This window comes from Haliotis asinina, chromosome 16, assembly GCF_037392515.1.
Source record: "Haliotis asinina isolate JCU_RB_2024 chromosome 16, JCU_Hal_asi_v2, whole genome shotgun sequence".
NCBI lineage: Eukaryota > Metazoa > Mollusca > Gastropoda > Lepetellida > Haliotidae > Haliotis > Haliotis asinina.
In genome coordinates this window covers 23,597,867-23,624,853 of record NC_090295.1, presented here as the reverse complement: position 1 = coordinate 23,624,853, position 26,987 = coordinate 23,597,867, and the positions used below count along the sequence as shown (strand labels likewise).

At 38.5% G+C, this 26,987-nt stretch overlaps 1 protein-coding gene across 10 annotated transcripts in view; it reads right to left on the bottom strand.

Annotated features, from left to right (window-relative positions):
* The window catches only part of LOC137268015 (activated Cdc42 kinase-like), a 155,426-nt gene that overhangs the window by 9,846 nt on the left and 118,593 nt on the right, over positions 1-26,987 (bottom strand). For 6 of the 10 annotated variants that reach the window (XM_067802502.1, XM_067802506.1, XM_067802500.1 and 3 more), the window contains 14 exons: positions 23,278-23,481; positions 22,031-22,183; positions 18,678-18,869; positions 17,691-17,788; positions 17,227-17,353; positions 15,456-15,470; positions 12,027-12,176; positions 11,479-11,585; positions 10,935-11,080; positions 10,167-10,319; positions 9,603-9,708; positions 8,664-8,766; positions 7,128-7,343; positions 4,185-5,394 (listed from right to left, as the gene is read on the bottom strand). In XM_067802502.1, coding sequence (XP_067658603.1) covers positions 4,185-5,394; positions 7,128-7,343; positions 8,664-8,766; positions 9,603-9,708; positions 10,167-10,319; positions 10,935-11,080; positions 11,479-11,585; positions 12,027-12,176; positions 15,456-15,470; positions 17,227-17,353; positions 17,691-17,788; positions 18,678-18,869; positions 22,031-22,183; positions 23,278-23,481 — 2,980 coding nt within the window. The remainder of the gene's footprint in view (positions 1-4,184; positions 5,395-7,127; positions 7,344-8,663; positions 8,767-9,602; positions 9,709-10,166; positions 10,320-10,934; positions 11,081-11,478; positions 11,586-12,026; positions 12,177-15,455; positions 15,471-17,226; positions 17,354-17,690; positions 17,789-18,677; positions 18,870-22,030; positions 22,184-23,277; positions 23,482-26,987) is intronic. The other 4 variants (XM_067802503.1, XM_067802501.1, XM_067802505.1 and 1 more) reach the window with 1 other exon arrangement.

Below are 26,987 nucleotides of genomic sequence, written 5' to 3'. Positions count from 1 at the left end.
CCAGTGGCAAGACTCGTGGGTAATCACATGACCAGTTGGATGACATAAGGGAGGGGAATGACATGCAGCAGGCTACATGACAGACAGATGTATGATAGTTGTGGATGGTAGAACACATGACTGACAGATGTATGACATGAGTCATGACAGTGATAGGTGGCAGGTCACATGACAAATGCATGACGAGTGATGATAGTGGTGGATGGTAGAACACATGACAGATAGATGTATGAGATGAGTGATTACAGCTGCATGGTGCTTAGTTTTAAAGAAGTAACCAAAATATTTCTAAGAACAGCCACAGCTGAGAATTTGTTCCTAATCCTCATCGATTGTAAAGAAAATACCAACATATGATTCCTGGTTTCACATCACATTAATTCAGGGTTAAATTCTCAAATGCTTTCTTAAGAAACATTTCTTGATCTTAATAACATATCATTTTGGTTGTTTTCAGAAGTCTGAAAGGAAAGGTTCATTGTGGAATTAGAATGAAAAAGCTATTCTCATATGAAGATGACAAAAGAAGAAACTTAGATCTCAAATACTATTATCATTCAGATTTTCTTTCAACTTTTAAAAAAACAATTTAACATTTCATAAACATTTTAACAAAAAATCATACACGAACACATTTTTTACAACCAATCTGTTTCAAACAAAGTCTCAGCTATCATCCCACAGAACGTCAAAAAATAAACGACAGACCATGTGCAGAAGAATATTCTATGCAATGTGAACTAAGCAAAGGGGCTAGAAACAAAACTGCTGACTAGTAAATTAAAACCCCAAACTAAAACATTCCCTATGTAGAACAAACTGCTTCCATGCCAGACAAATTGAAACATAGCATAGAGTACATACTGTCAGTATAGCTTGTTTCAGATGGAGTTCAAATGTTTTGTAAACTAAAAGGTTTGTGATTTTCATGGATCTATTTCAAGATAAACTGAACACTCCATATATCATCTGATGGACAGCTGAGCCCTTTTAACACAACCATTGTACACTGTGTTCTTCAATACTCTTATAATGATTTATGACAATTAAGCTTGTACCTTTGTAAAACACACTCATAGAAAGCAATCTAAACGCAAATATGATCATAACTCCCTTTTTCGGTAGCTTACGATCATCATAGCATTAAAATCATTTTGTTAAACAGGGCAACTCCAGAGACTTTTATCAGAATCAAGGAAAAGAAACTGAAAATATGTTTATTGTGTCAGGGCATGACACACACACAAAAAAAGATTTCAGTGTCTGAAACAAGCAATACAGTCTGATGCATTGTCGAAAAGAAAACAGAAGTTTCTACACAACATCAACATGCAGTCCTCACCTCTCCATCATTGCTTATCATTGTCTCGAGGAAACTGACAGAAATTACCACCAACAGTCATGAGGTAATAACATGGCTGTACATCTATGTCCTGACTACATGTCTAAACCATCTAGTCACAACCTAGCTGCAACACTTACTGTCATTTTACAATGATTAGATATCCTCTCCATGGAACCTCCGTTATACTATTACATTAAATCTTTAAACAACAACAATTATTTCTTTTGCAAAGAATACACGTTTCATATGTTTTGCCAGGGGTGAAAAAAACTGTCTTGCACATTTGTTTGTTTTCATTTGAGCCCAAAATCATGTCTTGAGAGACAATTGAGAATGATTAATTTTTGGCAAATATTTTGTGGATATGTCCAAATATGCATTTTCGAAAAAAAACAACAGTGAAGTATACTATTTATAATGGTCTCATCATAAATTCCCTTCGTACTAATTTTTCATATTTTTTTTTTTCAAGAATAACATGACTGACACTTCTAAAATTTGATCCAAAAAGAATATTTGATGCTCAAAGCTTTGCATTCATAACCTTACATCAAATGAGAAGAATGCACGAGAAAAGACATGTAAATATGTAACATGTCAGAGTCTAATACTTATGAGAGGTTTTCCAAAGTCCAATATTTGTGAGAGATTTTCAACCCCTGGCATCTTGAATCTTTGACAAAGTACCACATAGAGTTCCTTTTACCTTACATTCAATGTCAATCTAAGTCTTGTAAACATACTGTTACTTAAAACAATTAATTCTGTTTAAATGAGTCATTTTAACTTTGCAATGAATTAATTTAATTCAAATTAGTAAAGTGAAACAATGAATTCAGTTTGAAATACACAGTATTCTTGTTAATCTGGAGTATTACTGATAACTAATCATCTACGTTTAGTAAAACATGGGACTAACTTGGAACAGGACTATTTCAGATTTGATGAATAAATTACAGTACCTTGCTGGGATTTCAAATTTATGGCTTTTGTGTGAAAACAAATATTTGATCAGACATATTAATATCCAACAGTTCTAAAAGACTATTATGACTGGCTAAAACTCACATGCTCATGCAATTTATCATAATAAACTCATATATAAATATATTAATTTCATTTCGAATTGTAATCAACAGCCTCTCCTTTGTCTACCTGCTGCATAATAATTATGAAAATAATCAATTTCATTTCATTTATAACTGAACGCATGTAGGGTGGATCCAGGACCCTTTGAGATCATATTACTAAGATGGTCATAAGCGTACATTAAAGTGTGAGAGCTACGATTATCTTAGCATTAAGACCACTTTGTGGAACAAGGCTCAAATCGATGACCCTGTACATAGAAATGCCTCAATGCTAGAAATATTGTAGGTCTGTCGAGGTATGCAACTTATGACAGTCTTAGCTCTAGGACTGAGGATGTTCTCGGTAATGTTTCAGAAAGCTGTCGTAGCCCAGCGACTATCGTATCTCCTTTGCTATATTGTAGACTTATGACAGCTGTAGCGCTGAGACTGTTTTGGGAAATGGGACCGTGGACACTATCTATTGCAGTGGTCCACAAAAGAAACACAACCAATAAACAATCATTTTGTAAGTTGACTGTTTTCAATAATTAATGGTTCCTTGACATCTGTCCATCCTGGAAGCATTTCGGGAATCACAAACTAAATACCAAAAGCGCAGGATTTGAATTAGACTAACAAGCACATTATAACTGAGACCTACTTGGCTGTTTCATGCAAGGATTATATGAAGCTCTCAGTTGCCAACCCTCAACTAGGTATTAAATCTACAGGCCGAAACCATCTTGCAGATGCAGAAGCAGAGAATACAGCAAGTTTTAGCCAGTAAGTTTCACTCTTATTCCCTACTCAGGTCAGTTAATGTATCAATATGGCAAAAAATACTGTCATTTTCAGTGACTGAGTAGAATTTTAAGCACTCTAAGCAAGGAGTGATGAAATTATGCTTTTAACACTGGGTTACCCAACCATGCCCATTTTCTGATTCATAGATGCTGACATTGGTTAGTTTAAATGTTTCCAAATGTGGCTGCCATATTGGTACATAACAATCCTAGGCTCTTACTGCTCAGGCGATTAATATATGTTAAGTTATATATCTACGTCAAATTACCTATCAAGCGCAAAGTCGAGTAAATCTTCGTAGCTGACATTTTCTGAGTTCTTGTAGTTAACTAGGAGAAGTGGGGAGACATCCTCAGAACTCTCATTATCTGAGCAGATCCTTTCTGGTAATACCACTGTCTGCACCCAAAATGGATCCTGCTTGTTGTAAAATCCCAACTGATCTAGACTGCACTCGACATTACTGATATAATACTTTCTTACTGGCCGTTGGACTGGTTTTAGCAACGGTGACCTAGGCGGACTTGGTGAACTGAATACGTTATCATCGTCTGCATCGAACTCCTGATGGAGAGGAGTGGGAGGGGCTGGGGGGAGGTCAGGGGGTGGCTCATGCACGTGGGATGACGAGGAAGGCTGGCGACACGATACAGGGTATGAGAAAGAAGTGCGACCTGGGTTTTGGGGGCTGAGCAAAAGCGGGTATTTTCTCTCCCGCGGCCTAGCGTTGAGACTTGATGGTCTCAGAGGGTTTCTGGGTGGCAGAGGAACAGTGTTGTTGTTGTTGTTGTTGTCACTGTCACTACAGCTGTACGTCCGGGGTGGAACAGCTGGAGCAACGTCAGGGTCAGGGATAAAATGTCGTTGTCGCCACCTGTCTCCAGGATCGCTGATCATCCGCTGAAACTGTGGATTTGAAAATTGTAACTTAGGATATCTGAGAGAATGCTTTGTATTTGTACCTGGGGCACCACGTCCTGTGCGAATTGGTATCGCACCTCCTCTAAGCATGCGTAATGGATTTGTATCAACTTCCTCTTCTTCTGCTGGAGTGCTTGGTGCTGATGGTCCTTTTCCAGGAATTCCTTGAGGTTCCCGCAGACTCCGTGTTGGAGGTGCTTCACCTTCTCCTGACATTCCTCGCTGGTGATCCAATGATCTGGTCACTCGCTTTTCACGCAACTTGGACATAATTTCCCTTGGAGACGGTTCACTGAAATCCTCATCGAAGAAAGACTTTGGTGCTTCTTTTGTTTCACTGTCCGATTTCGATGGCAAGTCCTCTGAACTGCTTGCACTAACCTCAACTTTCTCCTCCTTCCGAGGCGAATCAACACGCACGATTTCAATTGTTTTTTTCAGTTCCTCTCTCTCCCGACTTTTTGGTTCAGGTAAACTTTGTTGCCTCTGCACAGAATGAGGAATACTGCTTTCTGTCTTCGTTTCAGTCTTTGCATCGGGGACGTCAACAGACATGGAGACCCCGATTCTAGGAGTGGGTTCCACTCGGTTTATTTGTGTTGGTTCTACTCTCTGAACAACCTCAGGTCGAGGTCGAGGAACAGGGATTTCAGACTTTTTTGGATCAATTCGTGGTCTTGGGGTAGGTTTAGGTGGAGGGGGTCTGGGTTCTGTGACTGGAAGAGGGGGTCGTACGTTTACAGAAGACGCAGTTGGAGAAGGCTTAGGTTGACTTAATTGGATCTCTGAGGAACTAGAAAACACAGCATCACTTGCTGGTGATGCTCTCTCAGGCGACTGGCGACTATTGTCAGAGCTTTCATCATTATCTTTGCATGTTCCACGAACTACCAACATATTATAGGCTTCTTGAGCCTCTGGTGGGAGTTCGCCATCTAAGTCACCCCTATTGTTCATGTCATCAGAAAACGTCCTTTTGCGTTCTTGTTTAGGACTACGTTTAATCGAAATCTTTTTCAACTTAGACATGAGATTTGGAGAGTCACTACTACTCTCAGATTCTGTGCGTTTCTTTTCTGTCTTAGTTGTTGGGGATGTTGGCGGACTCTGACTGTCCCTCTTCTGATTCTGAGAAGCAAATTCGTTTGCAAGTGCGATGGCTGATTCCATCATTTTTTCATCTGAAGCTGACATTGGTTTCACCTTGGCTTGTTTTTTAGGCTCAGAACGACTATCAGAGCGCCGAGGTTCCTGAAATGATAGCATTTTTCTAGTGACTGTTTTTAGAGAAAAAGCAAAATAGAACAAAGAGCAGAGAAGTGAAAGCAACACAGAGCACCACAAACCAGAGCTTGCTGAAAAACACAAATCCACCAATGAAACTGTTATTTAACAATTCAAAAAAGTGTTAATGGAAATAATTAGAAAAGTGAAGAATCTAGTCATACATTTATGAGACTCAAACTAAGTAATATCTGAGAAGTATATTTATATGGCCAGTTATGCTGATCACAGAGTTAGAAGATCTGACCATCAGCCCAAACAGACAGCAAACACCAATTTCTGCTAATTTCCAGAAACACTTCCCCTTGATTTGGAAGATTTAAGATGTAAATGCAATCCCAACACCAGAAGCTAAAATGCACATGTTCCCCAATGAAAGTTTGATTTTTTCCATAATTCTGTCTTAGTGACAGGTTCCAAAAATATGGTCTTAACATTCATAACCGCTCTAGTCATGGAATACTTTGTTAAGAACTGGAACCTAGAGGATCTTAATTATATGGAACATGCACAAACCTATCCCCAAAGCTGGATATCCAACACATGCAGGCATCAGTGTGCACTGTATTCCATGTAATTTGCAGATATGTCTTCAAATTGCAGAAACATTTCTATCTTGCAGAAAAAAACTTTTCTACAGAATTTTGCCAATTTCTGGTGTTGACTTCAAATGCTCTATAGAAGTATAACATATAAGTCAAAAGATGTTTCTAAAATGTAGTAAAGTTTCCTAAATTTACTGAAGCTAACAGTCACTGGTTGAATGTTGCTGTATATTATTTACATCATTCTGAATAACCACCTGAAGTGCGTATGTACATGGAAAGAAGTAAACCATGGTCAAGTTGACATTTGTCTTACTGTTTACCCAAAACACGGGTGATTGCAAGATTCACTTAAATAAAATATACCAGCCATTTCTTACCTGCCATAACTCGACAGGGCAGAATATAGAAAATTCACAAAATGGCTTTGGATTTGAACAGAAATGAAAAATTAAACATTTCAACAGAATTTAGATTTTTTGCCATGGAATACGGCACAGAAACCTTTCCCAACACCTTCAGAGAGGTGTGCTAATAGAGTCCAAAGCCCGCATTTCTATGAAAATGGACCCTTTTCACACCATCTCTAAAACTGAATTACAAAGGTTAAAAATCAAATAAATGTACGCAGTAATACAGAATATTAGGAACAACAACATATATGACCAAATGATATTGTGAAAATGGTAATGCTGATTTTATATTAACCAATGACAGTTCCACTTTCTCTTTACAACTGAGACTATTACAGGCATATCAACTTTTTAAAAAGACCTTGCGGTCATAAAAGAGTGAGCTTAGTTTTACACCGTTTTTAGCTATATTCCCGCAATACCAAGGCAGGGGACATCAGAAATGAGCTTTACACATAGCACCAATGCGGGAATGGAAACTGGGTCTTTGGCATGACGAGCGAACGCTTTAACCACTAAGCTACTCCAAATGCCCCCTAAATGTGGATGATAATAGGTTCAAATTGTTATCTTTAGTACACCAACTGGGCAATGTACTGGGCAAGGAAAAAAGGAGACAGTCTGAAAGGACTTATAAACATGATCAAAGTGATTATTTTAGAAATGAGGAAGAGTAAAAAACAAAACAAACTTGTCACGTGAGTTATGAGGAAGTTCTACAGAAGCTATAGTACACCCTTACCACTCGAGGTGGAGACATCGGTAATGGAGGAGGTCTTCCCTCGCCACCTGGAGACACTGATCGACTCCGATCAAAGTCGTTAAGCGTTAGATCGTCCAGTTTGCTACCTCCATTGCTAGGCGATGGCTCTGTGGAACTCCCTTCCAGCTTCTTCTCCTTCTCATCTAGAGCCCGGAGCACTTCATCCATGAAGGATGGACCCAGATCCAGGGAGCTCTGTTGGAGGAAGAGCAGGGTGAAACATTATGAAACATTTATATACTTTAATGAACTGTGCTGTGAGTCTTCAGTGACTGTTTATTGTATAATTCCAAAAATAAATGAACCCATGTTGGGAATTGAGCCCGGGTCTTCATGTGATGAGCGGACACTTTCATCAGCAGGCTTTCCCACCACTCCAGTTAGTCAGATGTTTTGCAGTTGTTATTATGGGTACAAAACAAAGAATGTTTCTTACACATCCAATAATCCATAGTTCAAGGATATAAATGAAAGCTTCTGAAAAATGAATTGAGGGTTAATCTTAGGTTTCATAGCCAACTTTCCTCATGAAAACTGAACAAGCAAATAATGAATAGGTTCATGACCAGCAAGGACTGCTTCTCGGTTCAATGACCGTATCCTTCGCGATACTTCCAATGCAATGTTATGGCTGAATGAACACAGCGTGTCCCACTCAGAGGCTCTGACAAAGAAAACAGGATTAAAGTGGGCGCGCTGTAATTTAGGCACATATGAAAATGGCAAGTAAAGAGATTTTATGAACTTATTTGTTTTAAAAAAAAATCTGATGAGATTTAAATAAACATTTCATTGATTCATATAAAAACATAAATAATGTTATTTACACATTGTCATTTTCCGTGGATCACATTCACTGTCTTTGAGTTTAAGAAGTTCGGACACGTGGCCTGTGTAGGCGATGCCCCCGATGATGTTGTTTACAATATAGTCCATCAGCATTTGGAGTCAGGAATCAATGTTCATGTAACGCCTTTTCCTGACTAGGCTCGAGCCAGTTGCCTTGCAACTGTTGTAACTTCCTCCTTGAGTTGCCTCAATTTTTTTTTCTTTTCCTTTTTTGTTTTTGTTTTTTATTTCTAATTAAATACACTTATAATGCAAAGAGGATTATGACAATGTTTTGAAAATATATCTCTTAAATCATGAAGCTTCCTCTAAACTTACAACTTCTGAAAAATAGATTTTAGTCTTCCAGGTACAACACCAATGAATAAATAATGTGTCAGTATTTCCCTGTTTGTCTAAGAAATCGCTATCACCAACAAAGGCTTTTAGAACTATTAATAACATATTGGATCTGGACCAGGTAAGCCACAGCCAGTCAGTCTCTGCTTTGAAACCAATAGCCACCAACTGGGAACAAGGGAAAGATGGTCCGATATACCTCAACAAGTGTGACAGTCAGGATAATTCCTTTTCCCTCAAACAAGCTGTATGACTTACGCATCATCTTTGCTTCATCTTCTGAACTCTGACATAAGACTCTGAAATATATATCATTGATATACTCACTGTGAGATCAGGAATCTTGAAGTCACCAAGAATACCATCGTCATCAATATCCTGATACTGTCTGTCTTCCCCAGGGTGACTATCTAGAGATTCGGAGCTCATCCTGCACAGAAAAAGTGCAGCTTCAATGAGTGAGTGGAGTTTTACACCACATTTGGCAATATTACAGCAATATGACAAAGGGCAACATCAGAAATGGGCTTCACACATTGTACCCATAAAGGCAATCCAATCCAGCTCCTCAGTGTAATATGCCAATGCTTTAAACACTCAGTTACCCCACTATTCCCCCAATGCTATACACCAAACCCATCTTACTCATCAAACATTCTGTTGGACAGGGACATTATTCGCAAGAATACAACACACAACACAAGCAATCTGAAGAAACAGAAACTTGTCCACTGTGAATAACAGTTAATGTATAAACGGAAGCACTGAACTGATGTGATTGGTTGATCGATTGTTGTTGTTTAACACCTCACTCAGCAAATACTCCAGCTATATGGCAGCAGTCTATAAATAATTGAGTCTGGACCAGACGACGCATGGCCAGTGATTAACAACGTAAACCTCGTTCAACTCAAATGTGATACGATGACATGTCAACCAAGCCAGTGAGTCTGACCATCCGTTAGTCGCCTCATACGCCAAGCATGGGTTGCTGAAAATCAATTCTAGCACGGGTCTTGATGGATCCGGCACAATGGTCAGTATCTTGTGTTTTTTGATTACCCTCAATTATTATTGATGGACACAGTAGACAGAAGAAAGGCTGTGACCAACCACCATGATGCCATATGCTTGGCCACAATACAAAGCAAACCCTCCAAGGGACAAAACTCTAACCCAGGTAAGATTCATACCACTAAATACAAAGTGTAATGTTGCAGTAATAAGTGAAGGTCCAGGTTGTTATGGCTAACTCAGCTCACTTACCACGAATGTCCATAGCCATTGGTTCCCCTGTAACCTTCCCTGTCAGGACTGTCCCGATGATCGATTGACGTCATAGATGACCGCACACTCTCATCACCTGATTTGCCTAAAATATTGTCAGAAAAAGATGTAATTTCTTCACTCTCACATAATGATTGAAACCAGCTAATTCACTCAGTCGCAGAAAATGTTTAATTTTTCACAAATCATTAACCTTTTTCGTCACTTCAAAGTCTCTGACATTTCCATATACTTCTAACACTGCACGACAAACATGATATGTAGGATAACAAGCATACTGAAGATGATTAACTTGTAGACTTATTATGTATTTATAAATGACTGTGAAAAAGACTTTTGTTAACAGTATGAAGAGGGAGTGAAGACAGGATCTAGGACTATGGGAAAATATGTTAAACAGGGAAAAAAGTCACAGGAATTATCAATATAATGAGAATAGAATTATAAAAACTAAAATGAACTCTGACCTTTTTATTCATGATATTTACTCCTACTAATACATGCAAGGTCAGACAGTACAGATAGAGAGATGAAAGTTGGTACCTCGTGCAGGCAGTTTGTCGTAAGCCTCCCCTATAAAGCCAACATCTCCAAACACAGCTCCATCATAGCCGATATGCCCCGTGTGTCTCAGGTCGTTTTGTGGGCCACTGATCATGTCAAGCCTCAGCTTGCGACTGGACTTCCTGTTGGACTCTGCAAGTAGAAACACAAAGTCCACAGACATGAGTTTGCTCACAAGAGCGCTGATGCACTTACCTCAAACACTCACTGCAAACTTGCGTACAGAATACTGTTTCTCATGAATATTACAATTTACAAAAGGACAGTAAATTTGTCCTTAAAGTCCCTCACCCATCGTTATCCACTGATGTGTGCGAGTGAGGCTGAGGTTTGCTGAAGTATGCTGAACAAGGAGTTACAAGGAGCATTTCCTGGACTGGTCCCTGGTACATATTACGTTGTGTTGTGTTGTGGTGATGTTCAGTGACAGGGTTTGGTTTTCATAGGATTTGTGACTAGCAGCAGTTGAACCAACATTTTCTCTATGGAAATTTGATCTTTGATGTCAATGACACTGATCATCTGAGCATGACAATTGCAGCAGTGTAAGTCTCATCTCTACATACAACAGTACCTCTGACATTAACTGATACATTTATATTTCAGGTTAATTCAAGACCTGCCAATAAATACTTAAATATACACATGGTCTCAAGCTTTTGGCCTCTCAGCCTTCATTAAGTGGGCTCTTTCAGTTTCTACTGAGGGCAATATATATCTAAGGAAGACAACAGATCCACGACTCACCCTTTCGTGTGAGGTTCGTCTTTGGTAGTGAGATGGGGCTTGTCTTGGGTTCAATGAAGGGCACGGTGTTTGTTGGATCAAAGTAACCACTTTTACCATTGTTGAGAGCTCCCTTCCACAACCCAATACTGGGTGCATCTGAAGGCCTGAAAGACAAAATGTTTCAGCATCACCACCATCATCAACAGCAGCAGCAGTAGCAGTGGAACTGATATATGGCATAAATATGGATGTTTGCAACTGCTGCAGATCCGAAGACAAATATTGGCCTCTGAGGAGGTCTTGACAAATCTTTGAAGAATAGGACAGTACAACAAGTAGAACACATTCCATGTTGTACCTGAATGTAATCAGCCTGTGGTTTTGAAACAAAAGGCATACAGATGCTATACCATACAGATGCTATACCATACAGATGCAGTTCCATAGAGACAACTCCATGCTACAACTTTCCAATCTCAAACTTAAGACAGGGTCGCATCAGACCCCAGGTCAGATGTACTTCATCATATTTTGTTCAAGTAATGATCTGTGTGCAACTCACTTCTTATCCAGTGTGATAATGACATCATAAGACTTGTAATAGAGGTGGTCCTTCTCCAGTGTGACCTGGGGGTAGTCCTTGACGGCCTTCACTTGAACTGGGCGGATCTGCAACACAAAGGCACCAGCTCAGCAACACTGTCTAAGGAAGAAGATGAAAGGAAATTGATGTAAAGTCTCAGTCTGTTTCAAGCCATTACGTCTTCATCATCATCACCATCACCACCACCACCATCATCATCATCATCAAATCATCATCATCATCATCATCATCCCAACATCACTGTTGAAGTAACCTAGCAGATGAGTAGCAGGCCCATGAAGATCTTGGTTACAACTGGTCTTCAGCAACCCATGCTTGTAAGAAACGACTAGCTGCATCTGGTGGTCTGACTTCCTGACTTGGCTGACACATGTCATCATATCCCAATGACATAGATCAATGCTCATGCCAGATTGTCTTGTCCCGACTTGATTAATTTGCAGACTGTCGCCATATTATTTGAATATTGCTGAGTGTGGCACTGAACAACAAACAAACAGACAAACCTGTGGCAACTTGAGGAAGATCTGACTGAATGTTGTCCTCTCCTCCGGTTCATGCTCCCAGCACTTCATCATCAGATCATAATACTCCACTGGACACAGGTCTGGCTTCTCCAGACGCTGATTGTTGGGCTGGTCAATGGCTTCCAGAATCTGAAGCAAAGAGTTCAAGTCTTAAACCCCTACTATTCAACTCTACACTCGACTCATATTCTGCCCTGTCAGCCAAATGGTAATGGGCTGCATTGCCATTTACTTGTTGATTGGCTCACATCTGGTACTATATGCAGAAACCTCTGTGATTTGTGAACTTTTCAGTATTGCTTAACAGTCTTACTGACAACCAACATAGTATCAATACTCCCATTGTTACATTAATACCTCTGCAATATGTCCTCAACATATATTTGTTAATGTCATATATCCCTACAATATTACAGCAATATAAGTGAATTGTCCCCCCCCAAAATCACCACCTGTATCACAGCAATATCCCCCTATATCCCTTTATATTTCAGCAATATCCCTCAATTTTCTCACAATATCCCACTTCTGGATAGGAGACATGGCCATCACACATTGTACTCATGACCCAGACCTTGGTCCACAGTGTAACATGGCAACACTTTAATCAGAGGGTCACTCAGTTTTCTGAAGACGGAAGTTACAAAAAGGCAGTGGACAATGTTTGCCCTGCGTTGATTCACATTCCAAAAGTGGCTATGGTGACCCTCAACATCTGTCACTGAATTTCAATGCACAAAAACAACAGACATAAGCATCGAGTTGATGATAACGCATATTTCATAACAAGCACTCAGTGTTGTGAAGCTCAACAGAAAACATATGCAAGCAATGAATAACCAACATCACATACATAAACAAATAGGTTTATTTCCAATTTCTCTTCTGCTTCTGACCTGTGAAGATTCAGACTGCCACCATATAGCTGGAATATTGCTGAACGAGGTGGTAAACAACAAACCCACCACTAACCTGCTACTCACAGAAGATGGCACTGCACTTTGTTATACAGAATTACCTCCCTTAGGAATGTCTAAGGATTTAAATTCAAACAAAATATTTCCAGGTTGGTCAACGTGATACCGAAAGGTTTCACTGAAGTGATAAATGTCTGGAAGAAGCATTAATTTCTGATTTCCACTCGTAAGCCAATATGCCAATATACAACTGTTCAAAGTGGCAAGTTGAGCAAGTTCCCACACATTGTACCCATGTGGGAAATCGAATCCAGGTCTTCAGCATGATTGGCGAATGTTTTAACCACTAGGCTACCCCACTGCCTCCAGGGTGGCATTGACAGCAACTCAGTCTCTCACACTCTCAGAAAATATAGCTGAATGATCTTCTCCAAAGTGCAATAGCATAATGTTACGTCACAAAAAGACTTCACATGCAAGCAGTTAGTTTGAACATAACATGATACATTTCACACAATATTTTCAAACAAATGGCCTTCAGTACCCAAACCTCATCACCAAAAGTGGTCATTCTGGCATACAAAATACTACAAAATGTGGTATACATCAAAGATAATGTTCAACAGATGAAAAATGGACATATACCCAATGCATGTGTTTGCATGAAAATAATCAAATGCATAGAAGATAATGTAACCGTTGTGGCAAAGCACAAAGATGGAATGGAAAACATTGATGCATGGAAGCTTTCAACGTTTGCTGCAAAGCATTCAAACAGTCAATGACAGTTACAAATTGTTTTCTGTTAGCTTATCAAATGCATGAGCCTGCACACACCACACAATTCTCAATCAAAGCAAATATCAAAGCCTGCACATGGATCTCCACAAAGAAGTCAAACTTCTTATCAGGTTTGATTAGTTTCAGGACTGAACCAAATCCGTGTACCATATTTCCTCAATTAAACACCATACCCAGAAACGCCAAGTATCATTCAAACATCCCTCAAAGATTAAACACCATGTAGTTTTTAAGAACAGAACTCTACCCATTATTTTTTTTGTGATTCGACATCAAAAGTGAAAAGAATGAAAAGACTAAGAGGAAATATGGCATGTTTGGATTTCAAAAGTGAGACGTTCATTTATATTGGATCAATATTTTCTATCAGTTTAAGATGATGTCAGACATATTACATGAAACCAGGGAATGATGGGAATGAATATCAAATTGCAAACACAAGGGGAGGGAACTGTTTCACACAAAGATTCAGATGAAGATGTTAAGCTAAATCTAGCAGGAAGCTGAAAGAGACAGATGTGTTAAGTGAAATGACTGTTACGTGTCAAGTTGGGTGAACTCTGGAGTGAATATAAACCAACATCATACAACAGCACTCATCATCACAAATATTCCTTTTTCTGTTATTTTCTTGACTCTGTTCTGATAATCTTTACTGGATATTCTCTCATTCACCAAGCAATTGCTTCAACTGTCAGCTACGTCATATACAGTTTTGCTCTTTTTCAATCATTCCTAAAGTAATTGTGTTTAGAATTATAGCCTATTTAATCACTAAAATGTCTGTCTTGCATACATTCCAAATACCTCTCAAACACAGGCTAAATAAAGCATATGGACAAAATGTTACGTTTAAATTTGAATGACAAAGCGGTTATTTCAACTCTGTATGTGTTTGAAGTTAAAAGAGCTAGCTTGCCTTAAGCAAGTGCCATTTTATAAATTTGCCATAGTTATGAGCTGTTATGGAAATTAACCTGTGATTTGTGCATTTGAATATGACATGATGCATCTGACTCAATTAATAACCTTAAAGATAAAAAAAAAAATTTAATAATTAAATATGAAATTTAAAATAAATCAAAGAAAAACTTGATTTTTTATTTGACTACAGTTAATCTGTGTATGCCTGACAGATTACTATAGCTGAATCTAAAAATCAATAATCTTTAATGTGTGAAGCCCATTTCTGATGTCATCTGCCATGATATTGCTGGAATATGGCTACTGGTAGTGTAAAACCATATTCACTTGCACACTCCGTAATCTTCAACAACTTCTTTTGAATCTTATACATAACAAATTAATAACGTTTCCGTTGACGTAATATAAAGTCTTTCAGTACATTCACCACAAACAACATTACTATATGTTAAAGCTTGAACATTAGCATTTAAAATATTTGCTATTATTAAATTCAGAAAACATGACCAATCAAGAACGATGACTGCAATTAGTGCATGATATGATGGTGGTTGATAAACACAACAGAAAAGTGCAGAAAACAAAGAAATATTTTTTAGTTTTAATACACATAACATAAAAACCATTAAAGATGCAAACCTACACCAGTTAGAACAAGGACTCTATCTCCATACTCAGCTTCATCAGCTGGTAATAGTTATTGGGAATGTTTGATAATCCTTATGTTCAATAGTTTCATTCTTTAACCACATAAATGTTTACTTACAGCCTTAGCGGGGTCCTGTGAAAGCAGACAATAATTATCACAATATATTCCAATATGAAACATAAGCATTTGTGTTTGGGCTAGTGAATGCAGAGCATGAAAAATGAACATGAAAATAAGCATATATTCTGTAACAGTCTTGCTTTTAGTCACCATTAAATCTGATGAAACAGGTCAATAAAATCGCCATCTGAAAGTTGGAACATTCCTGAGAAGGTATAAAACAACAAACAAACATAAGCTACGGAAATATTAATAATTTTCAAAGAATTCAAGTTTATTTAAAAAATTCATTCAATTTTATAATCAGTAGTTTTAATTTGGAAACTGACAATGAAATCAAAACAAATTAAATGTGTGGTGACATGAAAGCAAAACATCACAGAATATTTGTGATATCACAAATGATCACCACGACACCAACTTGTTAATCTAAATTCAGTAGTGCAAGCAGTGACACTGCATATTAATGTACAATGATCATGAGTAGTAATTCATGAATGATGATTGGCTCAGCTGGCTGTACAAATGATGAATACACATGTGGTTAATTTCTGATATTGTGAAACTGGCACGGCAATATACAACAGGGCACATGAGTCACCACTTCTCTGCAAACAGTTAAATATTCACTAAAAGCATGCAGTGACACTCTGGTTCATGAAAATGACATTTCACAAGAAAGTCCATCCTTGATAATCTTGAGTATTTCAGCTCCATTCTGTTACATATACCCAAATTTGGAACAGATCTACATTCCAAATCTCATCCTTGTAAGAGTTATCCATTGTTTATATTTAACATGAAAATGGTTTAGACCAAAATTTATTTTTGAAAAATGCTTTTCTGTTAAATGATAAGAAGGAAGTTTAAATTCAGAAAAACTTTGCTAATTCTATTTGAGACTGAGCAGAAATTTGTTCAGTAGTGAATTATACTTATTTCAATCGTTAAAGAACCACATAATTTGTGAGTCTTGAAGTGTTTACAATTTGAATATGCGAAGGATGTTATGGTCTACATGTTCTTCATTTTCACCTGTCAAGAGCTGCATCAACAGGTGAAATCGAGTATATGTATAACATAGAGGTTGTTATTATCACCTGTCAAGAGCTCCATCAACAGGTGAAATTGAGTATATGTATAACATAGAGGTTGTTATTATCACCTGTCAAGAGCTCAAACATCAGGTAAAACTGACTATATGTTTAACATAGAGGTTGTTATGCATTCTACTTGTCATAACTGTAACATTTTATTTGATGGTTAATTATGGCATGGGGAAATTTAACTAGAACAAGGAACTAAGGTATGATGGTGAATAGTTCCTGGATATTTGCAGTGTCCTTTCCATTCCTTGTCATAATTATAAAATAGTATTTGATGGCTAATCATAGCATTGGGAAAGCTGACTGGAACCAGAAACAAAGGTACAATGGTGAACATGTCCAATGTTATTTGCACTGTCTATTCTATCCCTTACCATCACTACATAATTTGATTTGATCATTAATCATAACAACTGACTGTAACTAGAGACGAAAGATACGATGGACCAGGGTATTTTGGTAACAGACTGGAGACTTAACACGATGACCGAGGATGGAAGACAACCTTCACGTCCACAGCAAGACATTACTACATTTGAACTAACAATGTGGTCACTCCTAGCTAGGTGAGGATGAAATGAACACATGGAATACAACATGACACTGACCACTGTCCTGCCACTTTCACCCCATGCAACAGTCCGAGATGGGTGGTCACTCACCTGTTGTCCACTCATGCCTGCCCAAGGCTGGAAGCCATACGTGAACAACTCCCACAAAGTCACTCCGTATGCCCAGACGTCACTGTAAGAGGTGAACTTCAGGTAGTTGATACACTCAGGAGCACACCTGGAGACAGAGAAAAACAAGGATTTACACCTGGAATTTGACAGACAAATTCCTCATATCATGTTGCTGCAACATCATATCATGTTGTTTTCGTCAGACTCATGATGATCCCCATTAGAATGGTCTTCAGAAACCCATGCTTGTCGCAATAGGCGACTAACAGGATCACTGTGTGAAACCAGGTGGAGGTGTAGACCAATGCTCATGCTATTGATCACTTGGTTGTATTGTCATAAGCTTCAACCTTAATTACATCATTGCAAGGAGGTTGAACAATCACATTTCAATCACATCTCTTTTGCTGAAAATTTCTTTGAAGGCTCAAATGAAAACTTACCATGCTATTGGCAACTTGAGATTTATACTGAAATTGCTCTGATAGTAATCTTTCCCAACACCCAGAGCACGGGAAAGCCCAAAGTCACTTATTTTAACCTGAAAACAGAAACACAACAGGGTCAAATGCTGAATGTTTCATAGTTCAGATGAAATAAATGTGATTTATATGACTTACCTAGAAACTAGTTGCAAAAACATATACCTGAGCGAGTGAGTGAGTGAGTAAGAGGGTGAGAGAAGGGCAGTAATGGCAAACAGACCATGAACCAGTGCAGGGACCCATCTTTAATGCCAAAGTTTGTGTCCTTGCCCTTTGAAGGCAGAAAGGTAAAATCTTATAAATATTTCAAATAAGGATTGTGATTTTTGCCAGGGGCATTTTAACAATGAATGCGGGTAAGTGGGTGAGTGAGTGAGTGAGTGGGTGGGAGAGTGAGTGAGTGAGTGAGTGAGTGAGTATGATTTTATGCTGCTTTTAGCAATATTCCAGCAATATCAAAGCTGGGAACAGAAACGGGCTTCACATATTGTACCGATCTTGGGAATCAAACCTGGATCTTCAGTGTGAAAGCAAACACTTTGTCCACTAGGATACCCCACTGTCCCTACACTGAATTCTAAAACTGCATTGTATGTAATAACATTAAACTTAGAACGGAAGCATTAAAGCTCTTTTCTCTACATTAAGTGAAACACAAATCACCTCTTTTAATGTATCATATCAGTGCTGACTGAAACAGCATGGAATTTCAGAAGTACAAATCAACGTTTCCCAATACTTCTTTCAAACATGACCCCAAATATCAACGTCTGAGCAGGTCAAGATGCTTCCTTGCAATACCATGATCTTTGGCATGACGAACCAACACTTAAACCAGATGGCAACCAGTATTGCTGTGAAGCACAGGTTCTGCAACTAAATCTGCTATTGCACTGATACAGTTGTGGTAAACATTTCCACAAGCTGGATAACGGATCTCCTCACCTTATTCTTACTGAACACTAGAATATTCCTGGCTGCCAGGTCTCTGTGTATTAATCGCTTCGACTCAAGATAAGACATTCCATCACATATTTGTTGAGCAAAATCACACAATCGGGGAATGGGAAAGTCCAATCTTAAAGATGTTTCCTTCAAACATTCCAGCAGGGATCTCATTGGTGCTAACTCTGTTACCTGAAACACAAAATATTTCAAATTACAATGGAAACCATTCCTCTAGAATATTTTTAATCCAGGTGATTAGAAAATTATGGATTTGTATAAATAAATAGGAAAATCACATCAGTTACTCTTTGTTGATGAACAAAAAATTGTTGATAGTTTTAGTTAAATTAATAAATTTGTTGGGCATTTTCAGTTCAGTGAAGGCATAACAATGCTGCATTTTTTTTTTCAGATAAGCCAAATCATCAAAAGACACTGGTTTACTGATCTGTTTATTAAGTTTCATCTGGAAATATTGAACAGTTGAGGAATTCTCTTGAAATGAGCATGACTTACATTTTCAGTAAAATCTAATTTTATGTCAGATAAACTACTAAAAAAATATTGAAACATATCTCCAAAATCAAAAAGCACCAGCCTATCACTGGACCCATCTGGGTAGCATATTCATTCTAGAAACATTCAAGAGTTTAATAGTTCTGTTCCAGAAATGGACATTATTCTCATTTCAGTAACCTCAAATAAATTAACTTTAAAAAATGCTTAAACTGGGAGCATTCCTGATGAGAACCTAAGTAGCTTCTGCTAACTTCTCATACATTTCCCAACATGGCTTGGGGCATACATTACAACCCATTGACTAATTTCACAGTTTAGCTGGAGCTGTATAAGCCACCACACCATTAAGTTTAACACAAGCCTTACACAACATAATACCTTAAGGGTATTTTCATAATAAAGGTATTTATATATGGAACATTTCTTCATGAAAACTCTAAAATAGGCCAATCTGATGATTAAAGTCTTTCTGTTCCCCTAAGGCTAGGTTCGACTTAATTTCAAAAGGTCACATTTGAGTGGCAGTGTTTGGAAGAGAAAGTCACCTCAACTAGGATTTGGACCTGACCTTGGTGACGCTGGTTGGTAGATAAACTCTAAACAAATCCTGTTTGTATCATGGCAAAACAGCTCTGACAAATATTGCTTTTTAATGGGGCTGTAAATATTTCTGAAATGCAATAAACACTAACTGCAGTTAGGGGGCTGACTTTACCTTCAGAATAAACTCATAAAGACACCTGTAAGTTGTGTAAGAAACAAATTTGCTTTTTTTTTTCAGGATTCAGAATTGAGGTCTTAAACACCAATCCGATAAATATGGTCATAAATGGAGATATTGCAATGCCCCGGTTGACTAGCCAGCCTGTGTTAGGAAACATTAATACTTTGCCATTTGTAATTTATTCACCACCGGATGAAATTTGACCTGACTTATATGCATTCACCATATAAGCAATTACATATCCCGAAAATACAATAAACTATTTCCATAACATGTGTTGTTTTTTTTTGACTGAAAAAAGACAAGTATCCAGTGATCACAAGTAGATTTTCAACACCATGTTTTGTGTGTTTCTGTTTAAAAATATCATAAAAATATCATAATCATACTTGTACAGTGTTCCCAGAAATTATTGAGAAAATCTTTGGGTTTTTTTCTAATGATGCTAAGATTGGAAAAAGGGCTTTCACTATGCACTAAGCATACTAAATAATGGAGACAACTCTTGAAGGCTTAGAAGGCAGCTCATTACGTCAAGAGTTATCTCCCTTATCTGAGCAGACGGCTTCCTGTGTTGACATGGCACAATTTACAGCAAGAGAGAAAAGAAAGCTCATTCTATAAGATTTTGAAAGGGGTGAGGCTGATGCTAAAGTGCTAGCTTGTAGACATGGTATTCCTCTGTCTACAGTATACAAAACTTTGAAGAATATTCAAACAGGAACCGGGATAGAGCACAAAGCAGGGGCAGGTCGGCCTAGGAAATTCAGGGTTGTGGATCGCCGAAGACTTGGGCAGATTGTGAGTAGGGGCAAATTGAAAAGTGTTGAGAACATCAGAAATGAAATGATTAGCAGAGGAAGTCCTCAGGTATGCAATGAAACAGTTAGGCAGGAATTACAGAGACTTAATTGGGTGAAAAAACGTGGAATTCCCTCGCCGTTGATGAAAGATGCACAAAAGGAAAAACGTTTAAACTGGTGTCGGGCTCATGAAAGTCAAGATTGGAATAATGTTTTCTTTTCGGATGAAAGTTCTGTTTGGCTTTTCCCTAACTGTGTGAAAATTTGGACCAAAGATTCTGTCAAACCTATCTACCAGCGACCAAAACATAGCCCGAAGTTTCACATGTGGGGTGGCATATCGGCTCGCGGAGTGACGCCATTGTGTGTTTTCACAGGAAACTTGACAAAAGAAAGATACGTTGACATTCTAAATGGTCACCTTCTTCCGACAGCACAAACATTGTATGAAGATGATTGGATTTTCCAGCATGATAATGACCCAAAACACACTGCGCGCTACACAAAACACTGGTTGTCGGGCGAAAATGTTCAAGTTTTAGACTGGCCCAGTTACAGCCCAGACCTAAACCCAATTGAGAATGTGTGGGGAGTCATGAAGGACAGAATAAACCAAAAAGGACTGAGAAATATTGAAGATATGAAGGCCGAGGTGGTCCAATATTGGGATACCCTGTCACACGATTACCTACAAACTTTGATGGGTAGTGTGCCTAGGTGTATTCAGGCATGCATTGCTGAGCGAGGAGGTCTAACAAAGTACTAAAACAAGACTGAGACTGTAAAAGGATGATGTTTTAACATGTTTATGTAAGTAAAACGCCAGAAGTTAATAAACGTAATGAGTTACATGACGCAACATGATTCTCAATAATTTCTGGGAATACTATATGTATCATTTCATCTAGAATCATTTGATGATTAATTTCATTAAGGCAACCCAGTACAAATGAATTTTAAAAATGACACAAATCTTTTTTATCCTAAATTGTTATCTCCCCTGCATTAAGGACTACATCATAGTGGCACTTGTCCATACTGAAGAATGTTTTCCAACAGACAGCTATGAAAGAAACTAATTTTACAAACCCATTTCTCACAAAAAAAAAGATTGCTTCACTTTCACACTTCTTCCTGAATTAATACATCACACATCATCGTTTCTATAGAGAGAATAATTTTTTTGTTCTTCCATATTTCAAATAAAAGTGCACATAATCCAGCACCTATGATTATCACAAAAACTCATTTTAAGTTTTATTACAGCATTTTTCAATAAATGTTCAAGGTCATATTAAACTTACCAACATTAGGGCATTGTCCTTGTCAATAACAACACCATAAAGTCGAACAATGTTTTCATTGTCTATACTCTGCTGAACAGAAGCTTCTTTTAAAAATTCCTGAGTTCCATTTTGAAGTCTGTCTTTGCTGAGACACTTGATTGCAACTTGCACCTGAAAGTAAAGGGGATCATGGTTACTATGGTAAACAGTTCCAGGATTAGCAACACAGATAAGGCTCTATCTGCCATGAAGGCTCCCTGTATCACAGGTATGCAACTCCTGGATGTTTCTGATAGCTGGAGAAAGTGCCTCAAATTTGAGAACAGGATCTTTATCAGATGCATATTTGAACTAAATAGTTTCCATAACATGCAAGTGTTCTGACTTGTGACTGAGTCAAGAATAATCAGATAAGCTGGCCTAAACGAAATGGTATTGTATTTGGTGTGAAATATTTGTTCCCATTTGCATCACTTTTGAGTTGATAGTGTGTCTCACAGTCCCTGAACCACATTACTTTAATAACTGTCTAACCCTCACTTCAATGTTTGAGCTCTAAATGAGGCAAATCTAGATTTCCTCAGGTTTAGGTTCGATGACATGATCGAGTCTGGATCAGACAATCCAGTGACTGACATAAAGAGCATCAATATATGCAGTTGCGACAACACATAACAACCAAGTCATCAGGTCTGACTATTTGATCAAACATCCCATCAGTCTAACATTAAACAAGTCAGTAAGATTATTTGTATTTTATTTATTTGTATCTTATGACAAGCCTTAGATGCAGAGGATTCATTTCAACCCAGATCTTAGTCTGCCTCACAGTCCCTGAACAACATTTCATCCCCCACTGCCAAGCCCTCCCTGCAATGCTAAAGCCCTAAATGAAACAAGTCTAGATTTCCCCAGGCTCTGAATTTCAGGTCTCAACGGGTCTCATTGTTACCATGAAGACCCATACATATCCGGAGTAGAACAGGTCTTCAGCAACCCATGCTAATACTACAAAAAGCGCCTATGCTTGTCAAAAAAAGCGTCTAATGGGATCGGGTAGTCTGGATGCTGATGCTGTTGATCACTGGACTGTCTCTTCCAGACTTGATGTTAGTTAGCCCAGATCTTTACAATGGCACAACTGGCAGATAAGTGTTGACATGGACACAGAATTGCTAGCCTCCAAAATATCTTTAGCCATTATGATGTAACAATTACAAAGAGGCTATATTCAGCACGGACTACAGGAGGTAAATTCTACCTACCTTATCTCCATCTTCTGTGGTCCACACGCCCTGCTGCACAACACCAAACTCCCCCTCCCCCAAGGTTTTGTTGACTGCTATTGACTCCTGGGGTATGATCTGTTTCCCTGGGGGGCGTATGACAGAGGTAGGGCGGGAGATTCTGTGTTCTGGTGGGGAGGGGCTGAGGGAACGGCCAGGGCCCTCGGATCCCCTCATTATTGCCTGAAATGAACGAAAGACATTGTGAGATAGTTGCAAGAAAAAACAACAAAAATGGACTGACATATATCTAACACATATATAAAACACATGAGACAATTATTTCGAGCACACAAGCCATGAAGTATGATCACACAATACCGGTCCCGCAAAACCTTTGTTGGTCCACTGGTAACTGGTAACCATCCACTTGTCACCTTCCACTGGTTGCTAGTGGAATACCATAACCAGTATATAAGATACTGGTACTCCTGTTCAAGTGTCTGGAAGGATGAGCCCCATCCCACCTGTCCAGCCTTATTCACACCTTAGTCACTGTCCCATATTTAAAGAGGGGCTCCTACCTACATCACTCACAAAGACCTTCGGCAAAAAGTCTTTGAATAAGCTGAACCATGCTTGTGGAATGAACTGCTATTCCATATCAAATCCCTTAACATCCAGTCTTCACACTCAGACTCATAGCCTTGAAGTTTGACTAGTTCCTGAGCACAGAACCACACAATTAGATAATATACTCATTGCGGTGACCTTTGACTGTACTTGTCTATTTAGGTTTTTCAAACAATATGACCCCTACCAATATCCAAGGGTACAGTCCAAATTCCAAATTTTTCAACTTCATAGAGTGAGCATGTTGGGTTAAAAGTCACTCAGTAAGTCATCTCAGTGAATGGCCTCAAAATGTATTCATATGGGTACTGCTTGATGAATAATGATCATCAGAGTGAATCTTGGATTTGAACTCATGGTCTGTGGATCCAGGCATAGCTAAGGGACAGAATTCTGCAAAGCATTGGCTCACAAGGCTGTCTGAGTGCAAACAGTATTCTATTCCTATTTAGAAGAATATTTATAGAAACCATTGTTTGAATGCTCTGAGCTTTTGAACTACATGCATTCATATTTGTCTGATATTTGTCCCTGCTATTATCAGTATTTTAGCTTCAACCATCATCACACATGTCCAACCTATACTTGATCAATTGTCATGTTTTATGACTTTTCAACTCTCTTGGGTCCTCAATTACCTTAAAGCTTAAAGTGTCCCTAAAAGAAAAAATATTTACATGAAAAGAGGCCATGAACAATGAACATTGGAAAAATAACCAGTTTGAACGATCTGGTACCAAAGCATTCCTTTATTAATATTTCTCTTTATTTTCTTCTGGAAATTGTCTTCCTCTGAAGATGAGAATAAGAGACCTTCAGCATGATATCCATCCACGCATTACACACATTTCATACTTGAACACCATTTTTTTCAATAAAGAAGGAATATATTATTCCTCTGACTTTAAAATACCCTTTTCATTTGAATAAGAAAAACCTTCAGAACTGATTCAAACAACACATTATCCTCAACTCCAGGTAATGTGCAAAAACGTAACAGACATCAGTTAAAAAAAACTGTTCCGCTGAAAAAGTTATCGCCGATGCAAGCGCCACCCAGCAGATGCTGCTCAATTTATTCTCCCCACACGTAGCGACTACAATGAAAGTGCATGCGTAGCCTGCCGTGACCTGTGTTGTGGGAACCCATGCTGACATTTAGGTGTTGGCCACAAAACACTAATCACACTGCCATCTGCCGACACGTATCACAAGTACCTGCAGATACATTTCATGTTGTACCTGCAGACTCCCTGCATGGTGATCCCTCATCCATGGGTAACAGGACCAATATGTGGATCGACTGGATGAATGGTGAATAGCATGGAGGCCTTGCATATTCTGCATCTGACAGCTGTTGAATAACATATAGTCAGCGTTATTCAGCCTGTGTAAATAGCTGTCTGTGGTTTCGTGTCTGTACGGTGTAATGATTTTGATGTAGACCAGACTTTGCATAGTTGTTACTATATATGTTACAAATACCACTTGTGTCGTGTGTTGTAGATAATGAGCCAAAGGCACTTTCCCACACTCTCCGACAACTTACACTATAAGCACACAAACCGTTTCATGTTTTCATGTGTTTTTGTACCAAGGTCTTAGAGGTAGTTATGGTCTGTCTCACAGTTCCTGAACCACATTATTTTTCCTCCTGGTTAGCAATCTGTGCAATGCTAAAGCCCTAAATGATGAGTCTAGACTTTCCCCAGATTCTGAATCTCTGATCTCCCTGAGGTTCCTTTTCAGTTTTGATGGGTTTGTTTGTTACTATCAATATCATATAATACATAATATTGACAAAGTGGTATTGATGAGAGAGTCAAAAGCAGCAGCTTTGTTTGCTTGTTTGCTGTTTGACATGGCATTCAGTAATATTCCAGCAAAAGATTAATGATTTTAAGAATCAGTTTTGTACAAGACAACCAGTGATTGACATCATGAGCATTGGGATATGATGACATGCATCAACCAAGTCAGCAAGCCTGACCACTAACAAGCTTGTTAGTCACCTCTTGGAACAAGCATGGGAAAGACCAATTCTAGCCCAGATCTTCATGTGTTAACTGTATCACTGAGTGAGTTGTCACAGCACCACTTTGAAGAAGAATTCTTGCTATATCACATTGTGTGAGCTTGAAATGGAAGAAAGTCCAAAGTTTACCACACATACATCAGGTGCAGCAGACCTAGGAAACAATTGTGCATATCAGGATTTGAACCCACAAATTATAGGTTTTTGATGTGCAAAGAGAGGCAACCCTATACTGCGAACTGCAATGCCTTAGATGATTGGGCAAGTCCCTCCCTAGTAAAAAGCTGTGTTCTAAATACCTGTCTGCCTGACCGCCTGAGAGGTGGGTTATTTTCAACACAAATGCCAAATTCTCAAATTCACCTTCCTGATGGTTTGGTTAAAATTTAGACATGCATATGAAAGATATTTTGTGGGCAGGTAAGTTTTGGTCAGGGCTGGCAAGTTCTACATCTAACCAGGCCTATGGTCTGGCTGAAATTTCTAGGAGTTTCATGCCCTGGTAAAAGAAGCCATGATACACATTAGGCTGTTCACAAAGCAGGTGCATAAATCTCAGCTGGCATTTCAACCCGCCTGCTGTTACCTTGAAGTCACAATGTTGTGGAAATGTGCTTGTATCTCAGTGTAAATGGTTCACCACTGTATGGAGACCAGCACTCTGGACTTCTCAACATCTACACATAACATTAAGTACTTTAATCCAGACGTTGTGTTATAAATGTACTGATAAAGACTAAAGGGTCCAAGCATAATGTCAATCCTTCAGTTCAATATCACAGTATTCATTTTATTATGAGGCCATGAATATTTGACACATATTGTGGAGTTCAAATTGTCACTAGTGAGTCAGTGAGTGAGTTAGGTTTTACAGACTCTTAATAATAGTCCAGCAATATCACCGCAGGGGACACCAGAAATGGGCTTCACACATTGTACCCATGTGGGGAATCGAACCCAGATCTTCAGAGTGAAAAGCAGACATTTTACACATTATGCCCTCCCACCTCAGTAAATGAATGTTCGCTAAAAGAAGACAAGAACTCAGGAGTTATCAAAATTGCACATTTTGACAAACAAT